The sequence below is a fragment of the Sebastes umbrosus genome, chromosome 7, assembly GCF_015220745.1.
Source record: "Sebastes umbrosus isolate fSebUmb1 chromosome 7, fSebUmb1.pri, whole genome shotgun sequence".
Classification (NCBI taxonomy): domain Eukaryota; kingdom Metazoa; phylum Chordata; class Actinopteri; order Perciformes; family Sebastidae; genus Sebastes; species Sebastes umbrosus.
The window spans coordinates 11,310,983-11,338,578 of NC_051275.1; the positions used below are offsets into that span (position 1 = coordinate 11,310,983).

The window sequence follows — 27,596 nt, forward strand, 5'->3', positions numbered from 1 at the left end:
TGAGAAATTTGGGGCAGATCGGACTATGTACAGTGGAGTTACAATAACTTCCTGTTTCATGGTGAATGGCTCAAAATGGCCGCCATGCCACGGTCAGGTCGTTCTGTGAAAACTCACCATTTTGATAACTTTTCATCATTAAGGTCTTGAGATGGTCCTGACCAAATTTCAAGTCGTTCTGATTAAATCTGTAGGAGGAGTTTGTTAAAGTACGCGGCCTATAAAACGCTAAAAATGGGCAAAAATGATCGCATATTAAATTAAAAATGGCTGACTTCCTGTTGAGTTTTGGGCATACCTCTAAGAGGCTTTTTTGTGTGTCTCCACATGTTGCATCTGTCTGCCAAATTTCATACATATAGGTGAAACCGGAGCGAGGGGCTCAATTTTTCCAACTTTCTAGGGGGTGCTAGTGAGCCATTTTGCAACACCCAAGCCCGAGACCCTTAAAATATAAAATTTTTCACCACGTCTGATAAGTGTGCCAAGTTTAACAACTTTTGGAGCATGCTAAGGCCCTCAAAAAGGCGATTCATTTGCATGAAAAAGAATAATCCTTACAGTTTCAATAGGGCCTTACCTGGCCCGACGTTGTCGGTGCTCGGGCCCTAAGTATGACCTCATAGGCTCTCCACAAATGATTGATTATCTGTGACTTACTGGTAATATGACAGCAGCTGAGCTGTCTAGTCCAGCACCATATAGACAGTGTGTACAGTGTAGATCAAGTGTATGTTGTTGGATGAGGTCAAAATAAAGTAGAGCAGCCTGTACTTTATTCCACGTCATGACAGGTGCGTTCACTGGGTCGGTACAGGCCAGACATGTGGCTCTGGCGGTCCAGGTTGCCTGTTGGGGTTCGGTGGTGTCGGAGTTCAAGGAGTCCAGAAGCTAAATGAAATAACGGTCACTTCCAAGCTTGTTTAGAAAATATTTATTTCATGGAATGTACACTGTACAAAGGCAATGAAGCATGTGAGATACACTGAGATCTCATCCTTCACAATCACATTTGTGGAACATTTCCTCTCTTATGTCTTAATGATTTCTTTAAACCATATAGATAACATAGTGATTCTCTTCATATCAACAGCCTTTAAAGGGAAAATACCCCAAATACAAACACACACATTTACTACAACACTCAGGCTGCTTCCTGACCTACATTTCTTTCCTAAATCAAGACATTTATTATAGTACAAAATGAACATAATACATTGATTTTGGCTTTGCATAATGATTTAGGCAATGATTTCTAAAGGCATTAATCTACAAATCAATGAGCTGTCAGTATCATTCTATCAGTCACTACTGAGCCATATGTCAGTCTAATGTTAGATAGCTCACTTTATGGATGTCTTTGTTCCAAAAGACTTCCAATGAATAGCCTTTGCAGCTTAACATTGACAGAGGAATTACAACCAATGTTGTGATTGTCAGCTCATGTTGATGTCTACAGTGTAAACCTTCTGTTGCTGGTCCACAAACATCAGTAGAGGATGCCCCTTTGAAGGGATGACAGAGGAGTCATTGCCTTGTATCCCTTCCTTATTGGTACCTGCTCTTTCAACACTTTCAATATAGCTTACCTGCCTTACCTACTAATGCCATGTTTAGTTTTACAGGGCTGGCGCTGATGCCTGTCAACCTAAAATGACCTTCTGTGACTAAAATAGTTCTCTTAAGTGGAAAATATTCACTCCAGTGTCATAAAAAAATATAATCCACCTGTGTAATGTATTGTTGAACTACACCAATTAAATTATCAAATGCCATGAAATCCAAAACAGGTTTAAAGACCATAACAGTGTTTAAAACATTCACTACAAATCACATATACTTTACATTTCTGATGGAACGCTATAGGGTTTTAATTGTTCAGTAAATGTCCGTCTGTTGGTCGGTGGGTTTGAAATATCTCAACAACTATTGGATGGATTTCTGTGAAATCTTGTACAGACATTCATGTTCCCCAGAGGATAAATCCTGCTGACTTTTCCTCTCGCTCCATCAGGAGAACAACATTTCTCTTTGTCCAGTACTTTGGTTTATGACCAAATACCTGCAAAACTAATGATATTCCCATCAACCTCTGCTGACTACTAACTAATATGGTGACCATGGTAGCATTGGCTGAACCCAAATGTCTGAACTTCAAATGTTCAGATAATCTGTCCATGTCAACCTTTACCCTCTTTTATCCTTTCACCTCTCTCCATTTTACAGCACATGTTATCACCTGATGAGCCAGAGCCCATGCAGACTCAACATGATGACAGAAGGTAAGACAGAAGTGTCCAAGAGAGCTCAGTCAGTAAGTCCACATGGTGGACATTTGGATTCAGCCATTGTCATTGTGAGCATGTTAGCATGCTGATGTTAGCCCAAAACATCACTGTGCAGACGGGACCACAAGTATATCTATAGACTCAGTGTTGGTGGGGGTGGTCAGGTACCTCTGGACAGGTCGCCAGACTATCCCAGGGCGGACACATAGAGACAGACAACCATTCACACTCACATTCATACCTACGGGACATTTAGAGTCAACAATGAACCTAACCTGCATGTCTTTGGACTGTGGGAGGAAACAGGAGCACTCTTGAGGAGACTCATGCAGGCACAGGGACGACATGTAAACTCCATACAGAAAGACCCCAGCCAGTCCGCCAGGGTCAAACCCAGAACATTCATGTTAACCAGTGCACCGCCATGTCGCCTCAGGGAGCATTGAAATGCGGCATAATGATTGGAAGTTAGAACTCCATCTGTCTGGTTTCCATTCATCATTGCACCTGTCATAGCTTGTCCTACATGCCACACTACCTGTTAGCCTGTGGGATGATATCTGTGCCAGCATGTACACACTACATGGTTAACTTTGAATTGAATCCATATTCTTAACTTGTTTGTGAAGTTTGGAAAAATAATTGTTTGTGATTGATCAAACTAAATTTCCATAAATTCAGGTAGACACATTTCAAGTTAAAACTGTGATGGCATAAAGCATTTCAGATTCATTCTTCAAAGTCAGATACAGCTTTCTGAGACACACAGGGACTGAGAAGAGCATGCAAATCATGCTCATTCAAATCAAATTCAATCAGTTCTAGATAAATCCATGTTTGTTTTCCTAAGACCGCCTGATGTGATCATCATCATAGCATCATTCATATTATTGTCAACAATGTCAGAAATGTTCAAATACACAAGGGGGCTTTGAGATGACATCACATTTTTCTTGAAGCTATATTTAGCGGGGGTTTTTTCGCCGGCACTTTGAGGCAGAAAAGCAAGCTGTCACATATTAGCATGTTATTTATAATTCAGAGCAACATTATCATTCATGTGGAGTCGACCTTGTGTCCAACTGATGAATGGAAGTCCAATATTCACTCTCACTGAGCTTCAAGTTACTGTGAGGAACTTTTAAATATAACTGGTTAAGAAACAGTCTCAGTTTAATCCTGTTACCTCTATATGACCTACAGAAGTAAAAAAAGACCATCAGCGAGGAGATTGGCTGTTTCTATATTTAGTTATTCTTAATGCTTGTCATCAGTACCTCCGGGTCTGATTCTGCTCTAAATCAATGAAATCACACCAGAAACATCTTCAGCTGACTCCAGCTGGGCCTCCGGCAGCGACTGGCCCACCATGGACAGATCCAGATCAGGCTTCGCTGCCGCCTTCAATCTGCTCGACGGAGCTCTGGCGGGAGGTGGAGAGCTCCGCGGCCAATAGCAGCGGCTCCTCCTCTGGCCAGGAGCGGAGCATCACCTGCTGCTCCGCCGGTCCCCGCTGGGAGCCGACACCGACACCACACTGCTGAAGGACCAGGCTGTATTACTGGGCCCGCTGGAGGGACGGGAGGCACAGGAGAACCAGAACCAGGACTGAGCGGGGGCAGACTGTCGGACCCTGCTGCAGTAAAATTAGAGGTTTTCTAAAGGGACTCTGGTGCTCGGAAACACTACCGCTTTTGTCCACAGGGACAAAACCAAATCAACACAAAATAAGGGTTGTTTAAATCCAAATTCAAAACTCATGTTTTTGCCATAACTTTCCATTAGTTGCTTATTCTTCATTATCCAGGTGAAGGGTCAGTCTCAGCCTCAATGTATAACTGAAGCCTAGTGTTATAGTCCCGTTTGTACTGCCGACGAGAATAATATTAACTTTCAGACAGCCTTTGCTTCTCAATAACCCTCTGTTGGTTTGTGTCCCACAAGCACAGCTGTGTGCCTCTCTGTCTCTTCTCTGTGCTGGACCTTCGGCCATCCTGGGACCTGGCTCTGTCCTGGCTCTCGTACTTCATTTCACATGTTGGATCTGGATCTCCGTCCTCCAGGAGATTCAGCCTCTCCTCGTCTCTCTAAGTCTCTAAAGCTGGCTTCACACCAGGCAGCGGCGAGGTGCAATTCGCCGCAATAATTACACTTTTCTGCCACCGAGTGGCGTGTTCATGTGTTTCAGGCAGGAAGAAATTCTTTGTAAGGTAGGTCAACATGTCAGAGGAATCCGAGGATCTGTGTCCTGATTGGCTGCAGGTGCTCTCTGTCTGCAGTTCCCTACTAAAAGATAAAAGACCCCCAACATTTAGTTTGGCTGCACTTCGCTGAGCTCGGAGCGGCTGCCGCAGCTTTTCACAGACATTGCATGGCAGGCCGACTTCACTGCTGCTCTGGTGTGAATTCATTCAGTGTATCTTTCTCTCTCTCTCTCTCTCTCTCTCCCTTTCTCTAGTGTGTGAATGATGTGTTTTAGTTTTGCTTCTTGTGTGTTTGTGTAGTCTGTCCTCTGTCCAGGTTCCATGGTGGAGAGGAGGCTGTGTTGCTCAGGCTCTATTTGGTGATACCTGGAAGCTGCTTGACAGCCTCCTGGATTAATTTTCTTCATATAGTGATATACATTCTATGTATCATGTTCTTGATTGTCCATACTGTAATTTTTTTGTTGTTGTTTATTCTGTATATGCGACATCTATTGCACGTCTGTCTGTCCTGGGAGAGGGATCCCCCCTCAGTAGCTCTCCCTGAGGTTTCTAACATTTTATCCCCATTAAAAAGTTTTTTTAGATTTAGATTTTATCGTATTCAAAGCAACGGTCTATGGACAGAGGGTGTCATACAGACTGTAAAGCCCTGAGGCAAATTTGTGATTTGTGGAATTGGGCTGTATAAATAAAATTGACTTAACTGTTTTTGGTCTCTTCCAACTCCTGAGGGAAATATCTGGCTCTTTAATGTTCACCAGCTAGTCTAGTCCTCGTGTGTCCGTCTGCTGTTTGCTGCTGAGCAGGTAGTGAACTGTGGGATTTTACAGCTTTTTTTGTGCCAAAAAACAGCTGCTTGCTGCTGCTGGAAACCAGTTTGATGAGAGATTAAACTAAACACCAAGTGTGTTGTAAAACCAAAACAATAAGCTGAAAGACACTACAGTCTCACTAAAAAGAGTTGGTGATAAATCTCTGTGGGTCTATCTCTATGAAAGCTAAATTTCACGTTAAACATTTGATTCAGTGTTAATAATAAAACATTGATTACTGGAACGGAATTTGAAATTGATTGTGCCACCACAAATATAGCTTGATCATCCTCGATCCTCGATCCAGTTACAAATCCTTACATGAACAGTAAGAATAAAGACATGCAAATCAATTTTGATTAAATTTAAAAGACTGCAGTTTATTAGATCTTGGGTTTTACTTTTCTATTTCTGACCATCAGTTCTATCCGGTATGATAGCATTGTTCCCAACCTCTCTGATCATCTTACTGCTTGTGTTTCTTGCCCTGCTGGACATATTTTTAGTGATGTAACCACGTTCTGAGTATGATATCATGACCAATGACCAGAGCGACAAAAATAAAACCCAACTTGTAATAAACAATATTTGTTCACACTCAGTTCCGTAAGCCAGGCGTTCCAACCAACACAACTGGATATATTGATGGTTGGGAAACCAGTGGGGGATAACACCCTGGTTGTTGCACGAGGGACTCCAAGTGATTGGAGGGAGAAACTGAGGCAGTCCGAAGCAGCACCCATGTCTGATATACATTTTAATTTCAAATGTTGAGACATAAATTCAGATTTACCAAATTAAATCATGTACCCCCAGCATTCTTACTCCATCCTGTCGTTGCTGCCATCACCGTTGATCTGCACCACACAGTCCTTTGAGTGGGCCGTGTCAAAGTGCTGGGTGCTCACCATGTATCTCCCCCGAGCATCCAGCCCCAAGGCGGGGACAAAGCAACGGTCAAACTGCATTTCTTGGCGCAGGTAGGAGGTCCTCTTCTGGCAGGAGTCGCCAGTTCCCTCCTGCAAGGCCGACAGGAAGACCACCAACTCAAAGTGGTTGGATGTGCCCTCACACAGGGAGGGGTAGAGGGGGCTCTGGCGGTCTAGGGGGTGGTAAAAGGTGAGTGGGAAGATGAAGAAGGGACAGGGCTGCTGGCCTAGATGATCCAAGTGGAAGTCCAGAGAGGTCTGGTGCAGGGCCTGACCTTCATGCTCCTCGTAGAGCACGGCACTCACTTTTACGTCCATCAGGGGTCGCTGCAGCAGGTTGGTGGCTCGTAGAATGAGACACTTCTGGCCCTGGTGTTGGCCCACCACCGCCTGGGGGCTGAACTGGATGGCTCCCGCTCGCTTCTGGGGACGTGCAATCTTGGCTACAAATGCACCTGAAAGTAAAGACAATATGATATGATGAGGAGATGGTTTCACCTTGTTGGTGTAAACATGTTTGTCTCATGCTGCTTTGCAGGACATCGCAGCACAAGAAATCAGGCTCTGACCGTATAGCAGCAGAGGTAATACCACAAAATGTTCTAGAGGCTCAAAATGAATAGATAGCACAATTGATAATATGGTTCTGTCTTTGATTTTGATTTGTTGACTGCTTTGTCGCTTTTGTGGAAGTGACTTTTACTATATTTTTTACATTGGGAGTAATTTGGGCTTTAGTGACTTGCTCAAGGACAGTTTAACACGGTCAAGCCACCAACACTACCATTAATTGCCGACCCGTTCTACCACCTGAGCTACAGCTCAATGTAGCTACATGTGATCTACCTGTAAATGCTAAATGTTACTTTCTTTAACCTGTTTATCGATGGTCAACTGGGCAGCTGCTCTAACAATAAACAATTTGACTTTTTCCAACATGGTTGATGACACATTGTCCAAACTTTTCAGTTCCTTTTTTAAAGTCCTGCATTCAAAATTGAGTAAGAAAAGTGATAGCATTACTGAAAACATAGGCAATTTGTTTTAAGGTGAGAAAAAAAAAACATTTTTAAAAGTACGAAATGATAAAAGAGAACAGATATGTATAGGTAAGATATTCCAGTCATAGGGAGCCCTAAACATAAAAGCTTTTTTGCCTACTTCCTTAGATACAAAGGGAATAAAGAGAAACTGATCAGAGCTTCTTAAACAGTAATTTGGTAAGTAAGGAACAAAGAATTGTTTAAGGCAAAAAGGATAGCTGAAGTCAACAAACTAAAAATAAATTGATACCAATGAAATTGACGTCTTTTATCCAGAGGGAGCCTTAGAACTAAGTCACTTAAATTGAAGAACAAGAGTGAAAAAAATGCATAAATATGTATGAAACACATATGTAGGAGACAGACATCCATTCTGTAAACTATTCATTGTCTTCATTAACAGCAGAGGTGTTGTAATGTTATATTTGTAACATTACAATGAAAGTTTGTGACCTGGCAGCCATGTTGAGATCTGCAGAGGAAATACCAAGCACCGCCCACCAGCCGGAGCACAGCCAATAGGAACGCTCTCTCTCTCTGAAATGACCTGTGATTGGCCAAAGTCTCCCGTCACAGGCTAGATTTTTTAAAGCCTGCAAACAGAGCCATGAGGAGGTGCAGAAGTCTAGTTTTTTTCCCAGAACACTTGAATTACAATATGCTGAAAGGTTATTATGGAATATTTGCCAAATGATGCCAAAAACATTCTGCCTAGTGTAGCTTTAAGTGCAGTACTTGAGTTAATCTACTTAGTTACTTTCCATCACTTTTCTGATCACCTCTGATGAAGATGTCAGAGATGACTTCTGACATAATGTTCTCATTACCAAGGCTGTAGCCAGGACTGAAGAAACAATGCGGTCATACTGAGACTGGTTGCGTCACTCTCACATCAGAGAGGTTTCATAATAGCTTGGAAAAAGGTATGACACTGTTTAAAAGCAGGGCTGTACACTCTGTTTAAAAGTGTTTTTTTTTATAATACATTGTTTACTGAACAAAATATTTAAAATGGAAGCTTTGGGACTACTTTTATAATAACTCACGGTTTCATCATAGTCTTGGATTTAATCCTTTCATATAAATGCAATACCAAGGGTTGCCCAGCAGATGTCACATTAAGTCTGCATCAAAAGCTTTGAAAAACTTCATAAACTTTAATTTCTCCCTTTCCAATAATTTTTTTTTTTTTTACAATTTTAAGGCTACAAACAACAGATAGAGCAACACTATCTTAATGTGATAGGCCACTCTGTAACACAAGGACAGGTCTTCGAGGATTTCTGTTTCCTCTTCAAAAAATGTTCCCCCATGCTTTCCTGAAGCTTTTCGGTCAAGCTATGGCCAAGTGTTTATGAGATAACTGGTGGGGTTAAGGTAAGGGAAGGTTTGGTTGAGGTAAAGCACCACAGAAGATGACTGGTCGGGGTTTGGGCCGAGAATGATTGAAGGAGAAAAACAAATCGATGGGAAAATAGATTTTGACTCAACACTCAAACAACTCCCACTTTTTCAAATGTAATGTCCTGAAAAAATATCGTCTTAATTTTTTGCCAGTATACGGTAATTAGCTTCATTTTTAGCTCTAGTTTTCCAAAGTGTGCATTACACTTACAATTGAGACTGTGACCTTAGAGTAGAGTTTTGTGGAGAGAAGGCTTTAGGAATGGGAGAGTTGTACCTGTGATGAATGCTTCCAGCATGAGCCCCAGCAGCATCTGCACAGCCAGCAGTGCTATGGCACTCGGACAGTCCCCACTGGGGAACATGGTGCCGTAGCCGATGGTCAGCTGTGTCTCCAGGGAGAAGGAAAAGGCAGCAGTGAAGCTGGTTATGTGCTTCACACAAACCACATGTCCCAGTGGGGGGGCGTCGTGATCCTGCACAGCCAGGTCTCCATTGAGGTGGGCCAGCAAGTACCACATGCAGGCAAACAGCAGCCAGTGGGCCAGGAAGGAGGCGCAGAAGGCAAGCAGGACCCACCTCCAGCGCAGACCCACCAGTAATCCCCACAGGTCCTGCAGGGCCAGCAACCAGGCTCTGCCCAAGGCCGCGCGCCACGAGCCTGAAGAGCACATAGGTGGACGCAGGGCACAGTGTCCATCTTTGGTGACCAGGCGTTGGCGGGTTGGAGAGGACAAGAGAGGAGAGGAGGAAGCCTTGCCACCCAGAACACTGCTATTGGATTTGGATGTCATGGTTGCAGGTGGATCTCAAGCACAGTAGGTCAAGATGATCCTGAAATGAAATGATAAAAGACACCAAGAGATATTTCATGAGACTGTATCAGTCAATATCAATATCAGTTTCATCTCTGTCAGTCCAGTACAGGGGTATAGATCTAAGATGTGCTCGCCATTTTAGCAAAAAGACTGAAAGTAAGGGGGAAAACTTGCTCAGCAATGTCAAAAGTGAAGCTTCAAACAATGTCAACGCTGTCTGATTTACACATTGTAACCTGTTAGCTAGTTAGCTCACAGTTAAGAGAGCTTTAGTGCTCAAACTTGGCAATGTGGACAAGGCTGATGATATGAGTAGCTGCAGTCAGCTGCTCCAGAAATACTGTAGCTCCAATGCTACCTGCTAAAACTATATTGACTTGGTTTTACGCTTCTGTCATTACCTGTGTCGTCAATAATTAATGTGCGAATCAGCCTTCATTATCTAACTTTGGTCCAGACTGAAATGTCTCAACAGCTGTTGGATGGATTGTCATGAAATTTTGTGCAGGTCCTCAGGATCATGGATGTATAAAGAGAACAGCATCGAGGCAGGGCCCCGTTAATTCCTATTAAAGTTGAAGCAAAAAAAACTCGACTTCCAAGCATAAAATTACTCGGATCTTCCTGCGATCTTCCTCATCCATTGTGCCCATAGAACAGGCGCAGTAGTGTTTCCTTTAACTCCACCTCCCAGCCCTCGCTCCAGCCTCGGGCTGGGTCTCATTCACATGAACGGAGGAAGGGAAATAACTATGGATTCAGCTATTAGTGCATTTTACAACTTTTAGGACATAATGATTTAAATAAGGGCTATTAGAGTGTTCATACTGGGTAGTTAAAAAAAAATTTAAAAAATGATCCTCTGAGTTACAGACGTCTCCTTCCCGATGTAAGTCTATGGGGAAAAAGTCTTTTTGGGCCCAATGGCATCACGTGACGTACACGGAAGGTGTAGTACCGCCGTTTGGCCTCTACGAAAGATTGCTTCAAAGCCCGGCGTTCTTCCTGGAGGCTTGCTAAGGATGAAATGTAACAACCTTGGTGACTTTTCATCTAGCGCCATCATCAGGTCAAAATTTCAATGTGTCCAATATTTTGGTTCATGACCAAATACCTGCAAAAATAATTCCCATCAGCCTCAGCTGTACAGTTTAATGCTAATTAGCAAATGTTAGCATGCTAACATGGTAAAATAAGATGGTGAATGTGGTAAACATAACCTGCTATACATCAGCATTTAGCACAAAGCACCATTGTCTCACATAGCCAGACCTATCTCCACAGCTCTGTGTCAGCTAGAGAAAGATCCGCTTCCACACACTTGTTTGTATTTCTTTAAACCAATCACAATCGTCTTGGACGGCACCAGGGCTGACTTAAGGCGTAGGCCATATAGGCGGTCGCCTAGGGTGCCACCTTCTGGGGGGAAATAAATAAATCAGAATTTCGCCGAAGGCACCAAAAGGGCTCGAGCCAGCCCTGGGCGGTACCAAGCACAAGATGCAGCAACAATACCCTTGCAAAATAGACAGTTGAAGGGGAAGATAATGCCACATGACTTATGCAGCCTTATACCCCCAGTCTACATTCATTGAGTCAGACTAGCACTAGCATGGCTGTAGTCTTGTTACTTTTAAATCCCAAATTATACTTTTAGAAGTTTAAAAAATATGCACCAACTGTAGAGAAATCTTTTTGAAAAATGGGCAGATTGGATGAATGCATGTACTTGCTACACAAAGAATGAACTCTTTCCATTTTTGACACCCCGCCAGCTTCCCTTTGACCCTACCAAAACATTGCACACAATTAATCCTATAATCTTCTAGGAGGACTGCCATGAAATGTGCCGAGCACATTCTTGCAAAGGTGGGTAAAAGTCAGAGTAAGTGTCAAGTCTAGGCTATAAAGTAAAGACAAAAAAGTCCCATGTCCAATCCAAGAATTAAACTTTAACCCTGAGCAACAGTAGTAACAAATTTACAAAATAATACTGTTCTATTTATTATTAATAACTTGGGGAGGATATCAAGTCATTTCATGTCAGAGTCATTGGTGTTAAAGTCTATGTTGAGTAAAAATCTCATCAGATTAATGACTTGAGTCTCGGTCCACACATCTGCACTGTTGATCCCAAAGTGATAAAACCGTCTGATTCTAGTGACTAATTGGCCATTCCTGTAATGGCACCAACACGACCAACCTTGTCATTTTAGCCTCACTACAGACTTTTTTTCCATTTTGATGGATCTAGGTTAGCAGTAGCTAGAAGCTAAGCTAGGCTAAACAAATCCTGATGATGTTGATATCCATTTTTTCATTTAAGTCTGGGTAAAACAGTAAACATCATATTTCTCAAAATGTGGAACGTTCCTTTAAATCCCAAAGGTTAAGCTGTATGTAGGCTATCTAATTCAAACAGGACATATGTTTGGAGAGGAACTCCGAACACCAGATGTATGTGAAGGCAGTCCTGACAGGCAGACAGCTAGAGTCCTGTACTCGTCAGAGTTTCTATTTCTATGTCAATATTGTTGCCAGGAGATTAGAGCAGGTCCCAGCTGGGAATCTGTCTGAGGAACACAGCGACATGCAGAGTAGGAATGCGTCTTTCATCTGCAGGGAGCTTTAAACTTACTGCACTGCATGGCTCTCCACTCATCTTGTTCCCCAATTACAATATACATTCACTATCATTTTACGCACGCACTTATTATGCACCTGCAACTTCTTCTGATGCATTTGCTGTGGACTTTGCATAGCTTTCAAATACAAAAAGCAGGGAGAGTGAGAGTTGCCATTAACAAAGTACAGACAACTTTCTGTGTTCATCTGTGAAGCCAACCAACTGAGCACTTATCTGGGGCATAAGCTGAAGCAATAGCAGGGTAATGAGGAGTGTGTTGGGTGAATGTGTAGTTGATTTTGGTAAGAAGTTTGTCTTTGTTCGGAGGCTGAAGGTCGTCACATGAGAGCCATGTGCTGGCTGTGGACCTCAGAGTGTCATTTGTGTCAGTCAGTCAGCAGACTGGCCATTAGAGCTCTTTATACAGTGTAATAGACCAGCGTGTGCATGTACAACAAGCACACGGGTCTAATTCAGTTAGTACAGGATCATATTTATACAATGTCCAATTTAATGCTTTGTATAAATCATAACAGAAGTTATCTCAAGACGCTTTCATATAGAGCAGGTCTAGACCGTACTCTATTTTCTAGAGACCCAACAAGAGATATCCAATCATGAGCAACAGTGGCAAGAAAAGACTCCCCTTTAACAGGTAGAAACCTCGGGCAGAACCAGTACCAGAACCAAAACCAGAACCAGAACCAGGCTCTGGGTGGGCGGCCATCAGAGAGAGAGAGACAGAGAGAGAGAGAGAGAGAGAGAGAGAGAGAGAGAGGCAGACAGATGCACAGCAACCACAATAATAGCGCAACAGCTGTAATAGTAGTAATAGTAGTATAGTAGTAATACAAATACGACCAACAACAATAATCAATAGTGGTGGATGTAATAGAGTCATAATAGAAATATCAGTAATAATAGCTGTAATAATAATAGAAATATAACTACTACTAATAAAAAGGCTGATAACGATAGCAGCAGTATCATCAGTAGTATATCTATTTGTATCTCTGCATGTATACAACATGTTGTACGCACATAAACAGCACATAAAACATATTGTTCCGTATAAAACTGGCACCATATACCAGTGAGTATGAAGTTAGATGACACCGGTAATGTGGCCGATACTAAAATATTGTACAGTATGATACACATACAAAGCCTCCTATACTATTACATATATGGTTCTCAAGTTTTTTATGGCTTAAAATTGTGATGATGTTCATTAATTGTTCTAATGTAATCTCTTGTATAATAACAATAATATAATAATTATCTCTGTATAAAGTGTATTCCCACTATATGAACATTTCAGCTGCTTTAGTGTCACAAACTGCAAGTTGAAATTCCAACATTGTCTCTTAAAACTATGTCTAAACATTACTGAATGGATTTGGTGAATCAGTACAGGAAGTGTTGTATTGGTGTTGGGGGTGGTCGGGGGTACAGGAGCTCAGACAGGTGCTCGTGTTGAGCGCCCCTCGTGTGGCTACGTTAAGGCTACAAAAACATTCTGGTTAGTGAAAGATCTATCTAGAACCTAAACTAAAGCTGAATGTTTTAAAAGAACAATAATGTCTTTATAATTAGAAATCAAATCTAGCTGAAAATGTAAATAAAGCTTTTAAGATTAATGCGACTTTGTAAATATTTGCTTCCTAGTTGTAATTTCGGGGGCATTATGTTCCCTTCAAACTAATTTGCAGATGCAAGTAAGTCGTATATAAACTGAATTTTTCAGAGACAGGGTAGTGACAAAGACACAGATCTGTCTGCAGTGTGTGTGTGAGTGTGTGTGTGTGTCTGTGTGTGTGTGTGTGTGTGTGTGTGTGTGTGTGTGGTGCTGGTTATTGAAGTCTAAACCTTCAAAAACAGACACCTTCACAGTTCACACACCGTTCATCCAGCTGTGTTATATCCTGGTTTTGCATACACACTAGATTAAGTTGCAGCATGTGAATTATGCATCTTAAATAATGTGTGAGTTATTTTTTCAGCTCATATTATGAACTTTGAACTTTATAAATGTTTACAATCAGAGAAAAGTACGGTACTAAAGTATACGATCAATCATGGGATGCTTAGCTGGGATGTTCCTTTACTGTGTCTTGGTTAACTTTCACATCTGCACATTTTTGATACTTGACTGTGAACAAATACTCACTTACATTTAAGTACAATGTGGAATCTATAACTTCAACTTTAAGTATTATTCCATGAAGGTAATTAACTTATATAAAGACATTAACAGCTTTTCCTCCTTGTGTACGACGACGCAAACAAACAAGACTTTATGTAACTGCTGTGAGGAGGGAGAAGTCCCTGGGGCTGGTGGAATACTTAGACTTACTGTATTCAATGATTCAATGATGGCTACGCGTGACGGTGCTTAGTCAGCCATTTTCCCGTCTGTAAGCGTTCTGTGCTAACGTCGAAGTTAAGAGAGTTAAGTTAGTGGAAATGTCTCTGTATCACCGACTCGGAGAGGTGCAGAGGGGTTTATGTAACATTCAGTCTGCAGCTGTCATGTGTTATTGTATTGATAAAAAAAGTTTGTTGTCTTAACTTTCAGATGCCCTTGTGTCCATGCTTGTCGTCTACAACCTGGATTAGTCACAGTCCGTCTACCACCTCTGGGTTGTAGAAACAGTTTAGCTGATAAAAAGTTTTTCTTTACTGCATTTATTGTAATTTACAAAGTCTATACAGTGCACATAATTGATGTCATCTGACAAATCCATGGATCCAACAAGTTACAGTGATGAGGCTCCTTGAGAGCTCGCCAACACTGATCAGATCACAGCTGATTCTCCGGGTATCAATGCCTCAGCTCTGCCCAGCATCACATGCTGGAGATTGTACTCACCTAGAGCTGCAGTGAGGGCTAAACAGGGGCCCTCTGACCTTTTCACCTAAGAGCTGGTCTGAGGTCTGCCAAGTGAGCAAAGGGGCCAAGGCAGATGGGATTAGTTCCACTAGTTCCTTGGAGGACAGGGTGTAAAATCCCAGAGGAATCCCAATCAGAAAGTGATCGTGTTACCCCGAGAGCTTTCTTTGGTGTGGGAGGCAGACTGAGCGCGGCGCTCTCTGCTCCTCCGATCTGCAGCTTCCAGCTCCGGGGCGAGGATGATTCAATTGGTCACATTACCCTGCATGGAGCCTATTAGTGTTCCCGGAAGACAGAGGACGGAGGGAGGGGGGAAAGAACAACACCTTGTCACAGTTCATTTAAAGAGCTGCTTGTTGCTGGTTGGTGTCCTGCAGCTGCTGCTGGGACAAATTGGGTTTGCTGATAAGGTGATGCATCTGTGTGTGTAAAGGTATGTACAGGTATTTGCCTGCATCCACATGTTTTGTCCATCTTTTCTCCTTCTTTATAGAGAGGTGAAGTCCCGCCCCTTCCGGTGGACCACCATGGGACCTTATTTTGGAAAAAATATGAACGGTAGTCAACGGAGAGAGACAAATATTATTATTATTATTTGAATTGCGCCATGAATCACACAGATGATGTTTGTCAATTTAAAAGATAATTGATCAAGTCCAGAAAGTTTCAGTTTGTCGTAGTATCATTAAGTTTTGTGTGAAACCGCTCAGTGAAATACATCTCTCGTCTCGCACAATATACTACGTCACCAACAGCTAGCAGTGTATTCCAATCCGCGTACTTCCGTACTTACACTTACTATTTTGAGTGCATAAGTGCGTTCACACTGTGAAGTATGGCAAAATGCAGTGCACTCGAAGTACCCGGATTTTGTACTCAAAACGGTCAAATCGTTGAGTGTGGAACGCTGGAAACTTTTCACTTTTTTTTACAATTGTCGCCATCTTGGCTACGTAGCGGAAGGGACGGGACCACGACCACTATTCAAATATGTGAAAATGGCAGCAAATGATGCGGGAGCTTTTGCGGTGCTGAACAACGTACCTTATAGATGTAAGTTATAACGTTTCACATCTACTCATTTGATTTCATTTTCTGTGTATTCTGGAATAATAGTGTAAGTGCGCCGCAGAGTATTCGATTTGAGACGACCCTACCCCGTTGAAATTCACACACTACTCAAGTTAGTACAGAGTGCACACAGTGCACTACATTGAAGTGTACTTCAGCAAGTATGTGGATTGGAACACACTGTAGCTAGCTAGCTAACTTAGCTACGTTCCACGTCACCAAGGCCTATTGAAGGAGGCTGGGTCACGCGTCATATCTTTGGGGTAAAATCTGGTCTGAACTCGCCAAAATTGAGCCAATCGCAACGCACGACCGTAGCTTCAGTTACACTGCGCATGTGTTATACCCCATACCCCAAGACCCATGTCCGTCCGTGTCCCAGCCTCCTTCCATAGGCCTTGTCATCACCGACACTAGCTAACTAACTTAGCTCTGTTTGAGTCCCAGATGAACCGTTATCTGACCTGATGTGTTTTATCAGTGACTCCTGATCTTTTTATCAGTCAGGAAGAGAAAGAAGGATCAGACCCGTTGCTGGTGTGAGTTCATCCCAGTAGGAAACACTCAGACATCGTAGCTTCACAGAGTCACTACCACACTTTAGGCTCTGTCGTCTTTCTAATGACGTATTTTCAGTCTGATATTTCAACAGTTTTACTACAAACTGAGACCTTCTGGACTTGATAAATTATATCTTTTAAATTGACCAACATCATCTGTGTGATTCATGGCGCAATTCAAACGGGATCAAATAAATATTTATCTCTCTCTGTTGACTATCGTTCCTATTTTTCCAAAATAAGGTCCCATGGTGTCCACCAGAAGGGGCGGGACTTTGTCTCTCCATTTATGTGGTTTCTGTCCTATCATATCCGACAGTAATACATGTTAAACCCTTACTGAGAGAATCATAATTTCATGGTAATATTGGAGATGTTTTGTGAGTCATTTCATACACCTGTATGTAATAAATATGGGTTTTTGTTCAGGTGTGGCAGGAAAACACTACCACTAAATCAAAACCTTCAAATAACAAAATACAGTGAGTCTTTATTATTGAAGAAGCCATAATTCATAAAAAGGGAGGAGGGATACACCAATAGACACATCAGAAGCTCTCACTAAGCTGTGAAATCACACACAGTTCAACACAGAGCTAGACTTCTAGCTAAAGGCCCACCACTGGAACACGGCACGCTACCACCCTCTACTGGAGGCCCTGCAGCCTGACACTGGTCAACCCAACCACAGCAGTCCAACACTGGTCAACCCACAGCACAACCACAGCAGTCCACGCGCCTCCAACTGAAGGTGAGAGCTCATTGACTATCCTACTCAGTGTTGGCGTTTATCCCTACAGCTGCTCTCCCTCCACTCTGTCAAAACTCTAACACGTGGATGATGGCACAAGTTGAACGGAGAGGGGGGCGGAGGTCTGCGCTCTCCGAGTGCCATTCTAGTCTGTTTGTTTGTTTGTTTGTTTGTTTGTCTGTCAGCAGGATTACTCCAAAAGTCTGCGATGGATTTGAATGAAATTCTTTGGAGGGATGGTGTGTGGCACAATGTACAATCCATTCGATTTTTGGTGGCGTTCCGGATCATGATCCGGATTCAGGATTATTTTTAAGGATTCCGATCAGCCTGAGCATTAAGCCCACAGGGTACATGCACAGTGTAACTGATGACGCGGTGATGACGCGTGACCCCGCCTCCTTCCTCCTGAGAGCAGAGAGATACGTGTGTGGATGTGTGTGTGGGAGCTGCTGGCTGTCCGGCGACAAAGAAAAAAGCTGTAGCTGTCGGGAAGAGAGACAACGTAGTGTATCGTTATACATAACGACATAACATAACAGACATAACAAGGCTGCTGAATGAGAGAGGCATCCGCCAATACGTTACACAGACACATACCGTGTTAATGATAAGCCGACCACCTCACGTAACTGCCAGCTGTGAGCTGTATTCTGTTTTTAAGGTCACACGTTGGCGGAGGTCTGCGCTCTCCGAGTGCCATTCTAGTGTTTTACATGCTTAGACTCTGTGTGAATAACAAAATCATATGTTCATACTGTGATGAACACAATAGCTATATGCTTTAGTCTTTTCATTTTTATTATGGTGATGAGTTGATAACAATGAGGATGATAACTTCAATTTCAAACAGTTGCCAGTCAGTCTGACAGAGTGGGTCATTGCTTTTCATTTGTGTGAGAGTGGCGGCCCCTCCAGCCCCCTCTGTTGTCCTGCAGTGGGCTGGCTGGTCCCAGTGGAGGTGATGGGAGTTATTGTAGCTGCTCTACTGTAGCTCTGCCTTCATTCCCTCTCATTAGTCTGAAGAGTAAGAGTCGGCTCATTCACCCGCTGCTGGGAAATGTTCTCCTGTTCCACCCTCTCACTCACACCCTCTCTCTCTCTCTCTCTCTCTCTCTCTCTCTCTCTCTCTCTCTTGTGTGGTTTTTCTCCAAGGAGGCAAATTTAAGGGTTGAAAGAGCTTTAAGATAATATTGCAATAGTGGTACGTGCTTGTCCAGTGCTTCAACAGCTGGTTTAAATGTTAAAGCCTGGTCTAGCATACTGCAAAATAAATCACTTTAACTGTTTCATTGTGAGGGTCACTTGCCACTCAGCAGGCTGGTTGGGTTCATTATCTCTGAGGAGAGGCAGCTGTGGAGCCTCATTGTCCCTGATGAGGATCAGGTGGTTGAAGCCTATATATACCCCTGGTTTCAGTGATCAGGTGCTGACTCATTCTCTTTGTCAGAGGTAGTGAGAGTGCTGTCCTGTTTTTGCTCTATCTGTATAGGGGTGTGTGAATCTGCAGAAGTACACGTGAACCTATCTGTGGGATTTGCTCACCATTTAGCTTCTTCTCAGAGTCTCTTAGAGTGGGTTAGGTCTGTGTGGCCTGCCTTCACTGGTTCTTTTTGTTTCATTTATGTTCTAGTCATCTGCTCGGCAGCAGTGTTTTAGTTTTAGTCTTTTCAAGATATATTGAGTGTAGGGAGCCTTCCTTTTAGGCCAGTTTTCATTTGGTGTGTCCCCTCTCCCTTTAAATTGCCTGGGATTTTTGTGGTTAACCTTCGGGATTAACTTTTAGATTCGAACGTGTTACGGCACCGACTACAGCTAGCGGCATCAGCTAATGTCAACACAACAAACAGCATTGCAACGACTAAAATCACGGACATATATTAACCAAAACTGCACAAACTCTTGTTGTCACACACGCTGACCTGTCCACCAAAAAAAGTGGAATATATAACGGACCTGGAAAACTATATCGATCACTACTACCTACAGTGCACCATGCCGGATACAACCACAGCCACTCCAGCCAACTCCTCAGACGACAATACAAACCCGGCCAAAAGGAAAAAAAACAACTCTGCAGCAGACACACACGATCTACTCACAACTGAAATAGAGGTCAGTGTTTTACACTCCATCAACCAAAAACTCGACCTGGTTGCCACACTTCACTCGGAAAAATAAAAGACATGCAAGCTAGCTTAGATTTTGCCCACAACCTGATCGAACACTTTTCAACAGACACAAATCCCTCAAAACTACCGTGGAGACCCTCACTCAACAAATGGACATACTAACACATGAAAATAAGCGCATCAAAGAAACCATGCTAGACATTCAGTCACGGGGTATGCGCGACAACTTAATATTCACTGGCATACAGGAAAACCACACATCTGTCAACTCAGAAGCTCTGCTTAAAACCTTCATGCACTCCCAGCATGATTATAGTTTCACTTGACGCAGAGAAAGCATTCGATAAAGTTAACTGGATTTTCCTTTTCACTGTTCTACAAAAGCTTGGTTTTGGAGAGTCGTTCATTAACTGGATAAAAACACTACACAGCACACCTACAGCCACAGTCACCACTAATGGTATAACATCACAAAGATTGTGCAGGTGCCCCTGTGTAGTGTGATGCCCACTCTCTCCTTTGCTTTTTGCCATTTTCATTGAATCACTTGCTTGCGCCATCAGACAAAACCATAAAATAAAAGGAATATACGCTGCAAACATAGAACACAAAATTAATTTATATGCCGACAAGATCTTACTTTATCTTCAAGATCAACAACACTCACTACAGGAGGTAATCAATGTCATTAATAATTTCTCACAAATCTCAGACTATACCATAAACTGGTCCAAATCAACTATTCTCCCTATCTCAGTGAACTCATGGAATCCTGCAACCCAAGACACACACCAGTCTTTCACTATTGGTAATATCATGTATCTGGGTATCAACATCTCCTCCAGGCTGTCAGCGTTAACTAAACTCAATTTCACTCCACTACTAGAAAAAATCAGCAATGACCTCAAGAGATGGTCTAACCTTCCCCTCACTTTAATTGGACGAATAGCAACCATAAAAATGAAAATTCTACCTCAAATCAATTACCTCTTGTCAATGATTCCAACAAAGCCTACAGCTAAATGTTTCCAGTCACTGAACTCCGTAATATCACACTTTTACTGGAAAAACAAAAAAACTAAAATCAGTCTCAACACCCTACAGAAAAACAAACTCAGGGGGGGCTTGATGCACCCAATTTTTTTCATTACTACCTGTCCAACCAGCTACAGTATCTTGTTAAATGGATCCACTTTGACCCAGCTCATATATCTTGGATTACATTAGAACAAGCAGAATGCAGGAACATAAACATCTCTGATTTACCCTTCATTGGCTCAAACATCAAACTGCTTCAAAAACCCACTCATATCCTCAACTCTGACAGTCTGGTGGAAAACACTTGAAATTAACAAATCAGAATTGACTCCTTGCATGTACACACCACTCTGGCACAACCCAGTCTTTCAGCTCAACAAATCTCCACTTCACTTAAACACATGGGAACAAAAAGGAATCACACATCTCCACCATCTATTTCAAAGCAACTCATTTATTTCATTTAAAGACCTGGTCCAGGTGTCTGGGGTCAGAGGGGGAAACTTTCTTCAATACCTACAAATTAAGTCAGTCATTAAAAATAAAATTAATATAGTAATTCACTCCAACCACCCCGTCCAGCAGAACAGATCATGAAATATTCTACATCAACCAAAATTCTTTCAAACTTATATAAATTAATCTCCAATATAGATAACAACACCCACCTGCCAACTGTTATATGAGAAAGAGATTTATCTCTCCCCTCTGACACTGACCTCTGGACACAGGTCTGCAGAATTTCATTTGAAATGACCCAGAACACAAATCTGCAGTTGATTCAGTATAAAATCCTCCATAGAACACACATTACTCAATACAAAATGCACAAAATGGGTCTTTTCCACCACAGATAAATGTTCACATTGCACTCTAGGCACTAAAGATGACTACTGTACCTTCACTCCTTATGGCTCTGTCCACCCGTACAACACTTTTGCTTTCAGATAACACAGAAGCTCTCCACAATCTTGGGTTGCAGAATTCCCCTCTCTCCCTCATTATGCATACTTGGTGACTTAACCTCAGTAGATCTTCCACCAAAATACACAAAACCCACACTGGTTGCCCTAGCTATCGCCAAGAAGGTCATACTTACAAACTGGAAAAACAAACCAACAATAAACATCAATCATTGACATCAACATGAAAAAAATCAACATGAAAAAAAAACAACTGCCTCTCTCACACTTTTTGATAACCTGGACCCCATTTCTCTCAAATCTCAACCTCAATTTCAATTTTGCTGATTAGCAAATGCCACTAAACCACTAAACCACTTACATCTCCATTCTCAGACTTACCCATACATGCAGTCATATGCATGTAACACACTCAACATTTCAGAACCAAACTGTTTCACATTTTACCCCTCAATACATCATCTATACCCCTCAATACATCATCTATTCACACTCTGCTCACTTACATCATCACAATCATCTACATCCTCCTTCCTTTCCTAAACCCTATCGCTTAACTATTTTATGTGTGCGTCATCCCTTTTGTTGTTGTTCCCTCTCTCTCTTCTCTTAGCCCCCCAGAGAAGGGGCAGCTTAAGGGGAGTAACCTGTCTCAGGAAACAAAAAAATACAAATACAAATAAATACCAATATATAAAGACAAAATATTATAACATAACATTGTCGGACCATGAGATATTATAAGCCACCCCTGCCACGAAAAATACTCATCACCCCCCCACCCCCCCTCTTTCTTTCCCTCCCTTTTCTTTCTCCTCTTTAAATACAAACAAACAAACACCCTACACCTCCCCACACTGCAAACATACAAACGCACACAACTGTACACACACACTAGAACCTTACACAACAGACTGCCCTGCACTGTCAATAACACCCCCCTCCCTCCACCAACAGCCGTTATTTATTTGTCTCATTTTGTTCCTTTTGTTAGAATTGCCCTGTCCCGATAATTCTGTCATGTCACACGATTTTATTTATTTATTTTTTCTCTTTTGTTTGTTTCTGTTTGTCTTGTCAAATGTCACCTGTTTTGTCTTGCTTCACTAAATTAAAAAAAATACAAAAAATAATAATAATTCCCCTGGTCCACTACTGAGGAATGCAGTAGTATGTACTGTATACTGCATACTACTGCGTTCGTCAGTAGTATGTAGTAGATGGTTTCGAATACTGTCCCAGCCCACAGCTTCACACAGGTGCCCTCAATCAGCTGCACCTGGAACACAAAGACATAGAACAGACATACACAAGGAAAAAGCAACAGAGCACAGAGTGACACGTAACAGCTCTCAAGTTTCATTCACTATCCTCAAGTTCCCTTCTATATTCTCAAATTTCACATTATATAATAATTTATAATAAAATTAAAGTTTAATTTATACTTCCCAGAGGATTGCATCAATGGTTTCTGGGACTGCCACTGAACATTGGTTATCAGAGATATTGGGTGTGTCACCTAATTTTAATCCATTATTTTTTACATTTCATGATATATTACAAGAGACAGTGAGATAAAAAAGGAGTTATACTTTTTCAGCAACTGCATTTAAGAAACCTGTACTTTTGGAAATCTGTGTATCCTCGGACACAATGTATGCATGGAAAAGAGTGAGTACACAACAATCTGAACCTCTAGGATGTAACACAGGGTGACAAAGCCAGAATCCACATAGAATAATACTAATGGTAATACTAATATTTTTGTGTTCTCCATAAAGATGGACTGACTATGAAGACTTTTCTCTGTTATGGTTGTGTGGTAAATTGTTTTTTGCCGTTGTTTGTTTTTTCCATCTTGTGAGTTTGATCTGGTGGTCATAAAATCATGTTTTTTGTTTGTTAGTTTGTTAGTTTTCGTTTGTTTGTTGAGGTGTATATGATGGGGGTAGATGTATATTTGAAAAGAAAAACAAAACAGTGCGAGGAAAAAGTGCTCCAGAACAGCTAAGTAGACATTATGATGAGATAAGACTGCTAGGATCAAGATGTGATGTGTTATTGTCAAGAAAATAAAGTCTTGAACTGAGGATGATGTCTCTCTTTGTGTCTTTGTCTCTGTGAGTGCGTGCGTGTGTGTGTGTGTGTGTGCTGTGGGGTTGTTGGATGTGTGTACAGTGGGGTCACATTTCAGGTTGCACTCTGGGAAATGACAGGCCATCTCAGCTTTATAAAAACTTGATTGTATTCAGGGGAAAGCTGAGAGTGCCGGGGTCACAATCTTTCTGTTCTCTTTCCTCTCGGAGTCCTCACCATCTCCCACCTGTGAAACACAAACTCTCACCGAAGACACACTGTTTCTCTGCTCACCACCTCATCTTCTTTTTATTTGATCTTTTCATGAGCTTGTATTGGTGATTTACACAGACATATCAAAGAAAAGCTAAGTGCTATAGTGGCTCTGCTGAAGAGAAAGAATCTAAGAGAGCAGCTCGACATGCCTCGAGCACATCTAGGACTTATCGCGCAGAATGCATATTTTATCAGAAAACCGACAAATATTCCAAGGGACAGAATAGGAGAGAAGTACTGGCTGATGCAAAGATCATGAGTGCATCCACAATGAAAATGGACAGCAGAATCCTTGCCATTGTGAGCAGATGAAGGGCACTACCACAGGTCAAGACTTTACACCAAAGAGGAGGTGGCATCATCATCTTCGTGAAATATTTAGGAGGGATGGGGTGTAGCACAATGAATAATCCATTAGATTTTTGGTGGCGATCTGGATCATGATCGAATTTTTTTAAGAATTCCAATCAGCCTGAGCATTAAGACCACAGGGTATAACACATGCGCAGTGTAACTGATGACGCGTTGATGATGCGTGACCCCACCTTCTTCCTTCTTCGAACAGAGAGATATGTGTGTGGATGTGGCCGTCCACGGTGAGAAAGAAAAAAACGGTAAATGACGGGATGAGAGACAACGTAGTGTAACGTTATACAGATATAACACGGCTGCTGAATGAGAGAGGTATCCGCCGATAGGCTATGTTACACGGAAACATACCGTGTAAATAACAAGCCGACCAGCTCACGGTACCGCCGGCTGTGAGCTGTGATCTAAATACCTTGGCGGAGGTCTGCGCTCTCCGAGTGCCGTTCTAGTTCTTTGTATTTTGCACCTAGAAAACTGTATACAGATGGATGACATTAAAGTATCTATTTTGTCTTATCTCTTCTCATAGTTTAGTCCTGTAGTAGAGATATCTCAAATTTGACCAACATGTTACCGGACGAAGTGACTGACCTACCGACTGACTGACATCCCCATCCTCAGGCAACGACACTAGTAGAGCAAACATCTTCAGCCAGCTCCATCTAAATATGCAATAAAGGAAGTAGAAACTGTCTCCATTCAAACTCTGTCCCTCTGCCCACTTGTCCTTGAGATGAATGATCCACTTCTGAGTTGATGAAGCTATTCTGGTCATTGAGAGCAGCTCCAGTTTTTCAGCATCTCTCCGTCTATGTCTCTCTGATAGTGAGCGAGACATAGAGAGACCGAGTTTCTCTGAGGACCTGAGGAGTTTATAATGAATATGTATCCCTGAGAGTCCACAAGGAGGAGTCAAATTAGGCCAGTCTGTCTCTGCTGACACACTGAATGCCTGACCTTTCTAATGATGACTGCTGGAGCTTGTAATCTGCAGCTCTCAGACTGAGTTGTTGAGAAACTGTGTGCGTGTGATTGTGCGTGTGTGTAGGGAGGGTATCTTTCTCCTGATAATATCCTCCCTGATGATGTCTTGCCATTTTGCATGTGTGTGTGGTGCAAGAGTATGTGGTGAGGGAAAGGAAAATGCACGAAAGTGGAAAATCCCTCTTATGCGAGCAAAAGAGAGTAAGAAGTTCTGTCTCGGAGGAGAGAGAATGGGAATAGGAGAAAAGAAAGGCAACACATGTGTGGGGAAGGAACAGGAAGTCATTGTTCTGGTTTAAGCCACCTCTCAGTGTGTGTGCGTTTGTCTGGAAGGTTAGAGTTTCAATGGCCAGAGACGGGGCAAAGGCATTTATGTACCCATCCAACAGCCTGAGTTGAGTTCCAGATGTGTGACAACAAGGTTTCATGTTCAGTTTGATTTCTTGTTCTGCTGACAACAGAATTTTCTTCACCAAATCTTTTTCCAATTTCCTTCTAAATTTGTTGTCGTGGCTGTTCCTCATGTGTACCAACCACCCTGTCACTGCCAACTCACTTTATTGGCCAATCATAAATGTGTTTCATAACCCAAATCCCAAATCACAGGTCCTTGTAATCGCTGTTGACCATTTTCCAAAGAGAGTTGAAGTTAAAAGTTGTTTTTCACTTTCCAAGGCAGCCACTGATTTCACCTTATTTCCATATTGTTCATGAAATCAAAGAAAGTTAAGAGGTATCCTAGTGATAAATTATTGTACTTTAATAAAATTAGGGGAGTTGTAAAATAAAGAAAAAAGAAAAAAGAACAATCAAATGCAATGTCTGAGATATCTTGACTTTTCGTGGGAAGCTATAAATCAGCATAATGACATATCACACACATGCACATCTATGTTCACTGCCTTGCGGTTGTACATAATGCCATCCTCTTTGGGCAAAGAAGGAGTGAGGAGAAGGGTGTGTGTGTGTGTGTGTGTGTGTGTGTGTGTGTGAGGCGGGATGCAGGCCTTACACAATGCCATGTTCCCCTGCGAGGGTGACTGGTGCAGGCTCGTTTTACCTCTCTGTTCACCGAACAAGGAGTCTTTTGTGGGCCAAAAGCCCCCCTAACACCCCTCAACCCCGGAGTCTCTCCCCCTTACAGCAGCACAAGGGAGGCACAGACAGCAGATTATATGGGGTGGGCACCAAGAAACACATCTTATACAGAAAAATGGCTATAACTGACTACTCTGAACAGAAAGGGGTACTTTCTATGACCTGGACTCAAATACCATGTGAGCACTGGCCTGAGACTCCACTGCTGCATTGTTTTGAAGACTGTGTATTGTACAAGAGGAGGATTAAGTTGGTTTTAATTGGAGGATTTATAAACCTGCGTACAGTCATTGTAACTTATATATCAACCTAGAATAAAAATAATGAACGTGTCTACAGGCTGTCACAACGCAGTGTGATTCAGGGCTCTTGTTGGGGCCTAAGGGCCCTATTACATAGACCACAATTATCAGGATGATTAACTGGGATGATTGATGGACCGCTGGCAAGCTGCTGCCTCGCCTCCACCGTGATTTGTTTGTTTGTTTCGTTTCACTTAAACTCGTCTGTAAACTGCTTAGCGGGTCTGGTTTGATGCTTAAGTATAGTTCAACAGTCTGGTTGTCTCTGTGCGTTCGGCGCTACTGTGTTTAACTTTACACTCGGTAGCCTGTAGCTGACCTCGCCGGAAAAAGGGTCTCACCTGTATGGGACTGTCAGGTCTCCTCTGTGCTCTCTGTGGCTGGATACTGCGGTCTGGTTTTGCTTCATTACACACGCCTGACCGAGGCTGTCTGCTGACTATCCTGCCTGCTCTCCTGGGTTCCAAGTCATTTCTGTATTTTATTGCTACCGCGGAGGTTGTTCCGTCGCAGTGCGCGGTCCCTGCCCACCGACTTATCGGCTATAACCTGCTGCACGGCCTGGCGCCAGTGTGTCGCCTGCAGCTCTGTGACAGCATAGGGGAGAACAGTTTTTAAAATTTGATTTCAACGATACGATTGGCTCATGGAGAGCGTGGTGGAATCTGTTTGGTTATCTAGGAATGAACCACCCACAGTCAGCTGATGGAGTAGGAACCAGCAGAGAGAGAGAGGGAGAGAGACAGAAAGGTTGTGAATGAGAGAGAGTGTAAAGAGGGTCTTACTGTCTGAACTTTCGCATAAGCTTCATTTGCGCCATGCACTTTAGGCCATGCACTATAGATCGTTTAAATAGGGCCCTTAGACTTTTCTATATACTTGTCAGTATGAGCCATGTATACTTAAGTATACTTTTGTTAAGTATATCTCTGGTAAGCATAAAAAATAAACTGAAAATATACTCTCTTATTTTAAGTTTAAAAGAAGTATAGTAAT

At 42.3% G+C, this 27,596-nt stretch overlaps 1 protein-coding gene across 1 annotated transcript; it reads right to left on the bottom strand.

Annotated features, from left to right (window-relative positions):
• Positions 1–919: 919 nt before the first annotated feature.
• On the bottom strand, positions 920–15,522 carry kcnj13 (potassium inwardly rectifying channel subfamily J member 13). The gene is made up of 3 exons (XM_037774436.1): positions 15,000–15,522; positions 8,961–9,517; positions 920–6,691 (listed from the first exon to the last, which is right to left on the bottom strand). Exons 2-3 carry the CDS (start codon positions 9,475–9,477, stop codon positions 6,129–6,131), a joined length of 1,080 nt encoding a protein of 359 aa, XP_037630364.1. The 5' UTR covers positions 9,478–9,517; positions 15,000–15,522; the 3' UTR covers positions 920–6,128.
• Between the last annotated feature and the right edge of the window lie 12,074 nt (positions 15,523–27,596).

Bases quoted from the DNA above. Each gene is read 5' to 3' on its own strand.
- kcnj13 (XM_037774436.1), bottom strand. From the start codon at position 9,477: ATGACATCCAAATCCAATAGCAGTGTTCTGGGTGGCAAGGCTTCCTCC. The intron at 6,692-8,960 runs GTACAACTCTCC...CTTTACTTTCAG, and splicing joins GCTGGAAGCATTCATCACAG to GTGCATTTGTAGCCAAGATT.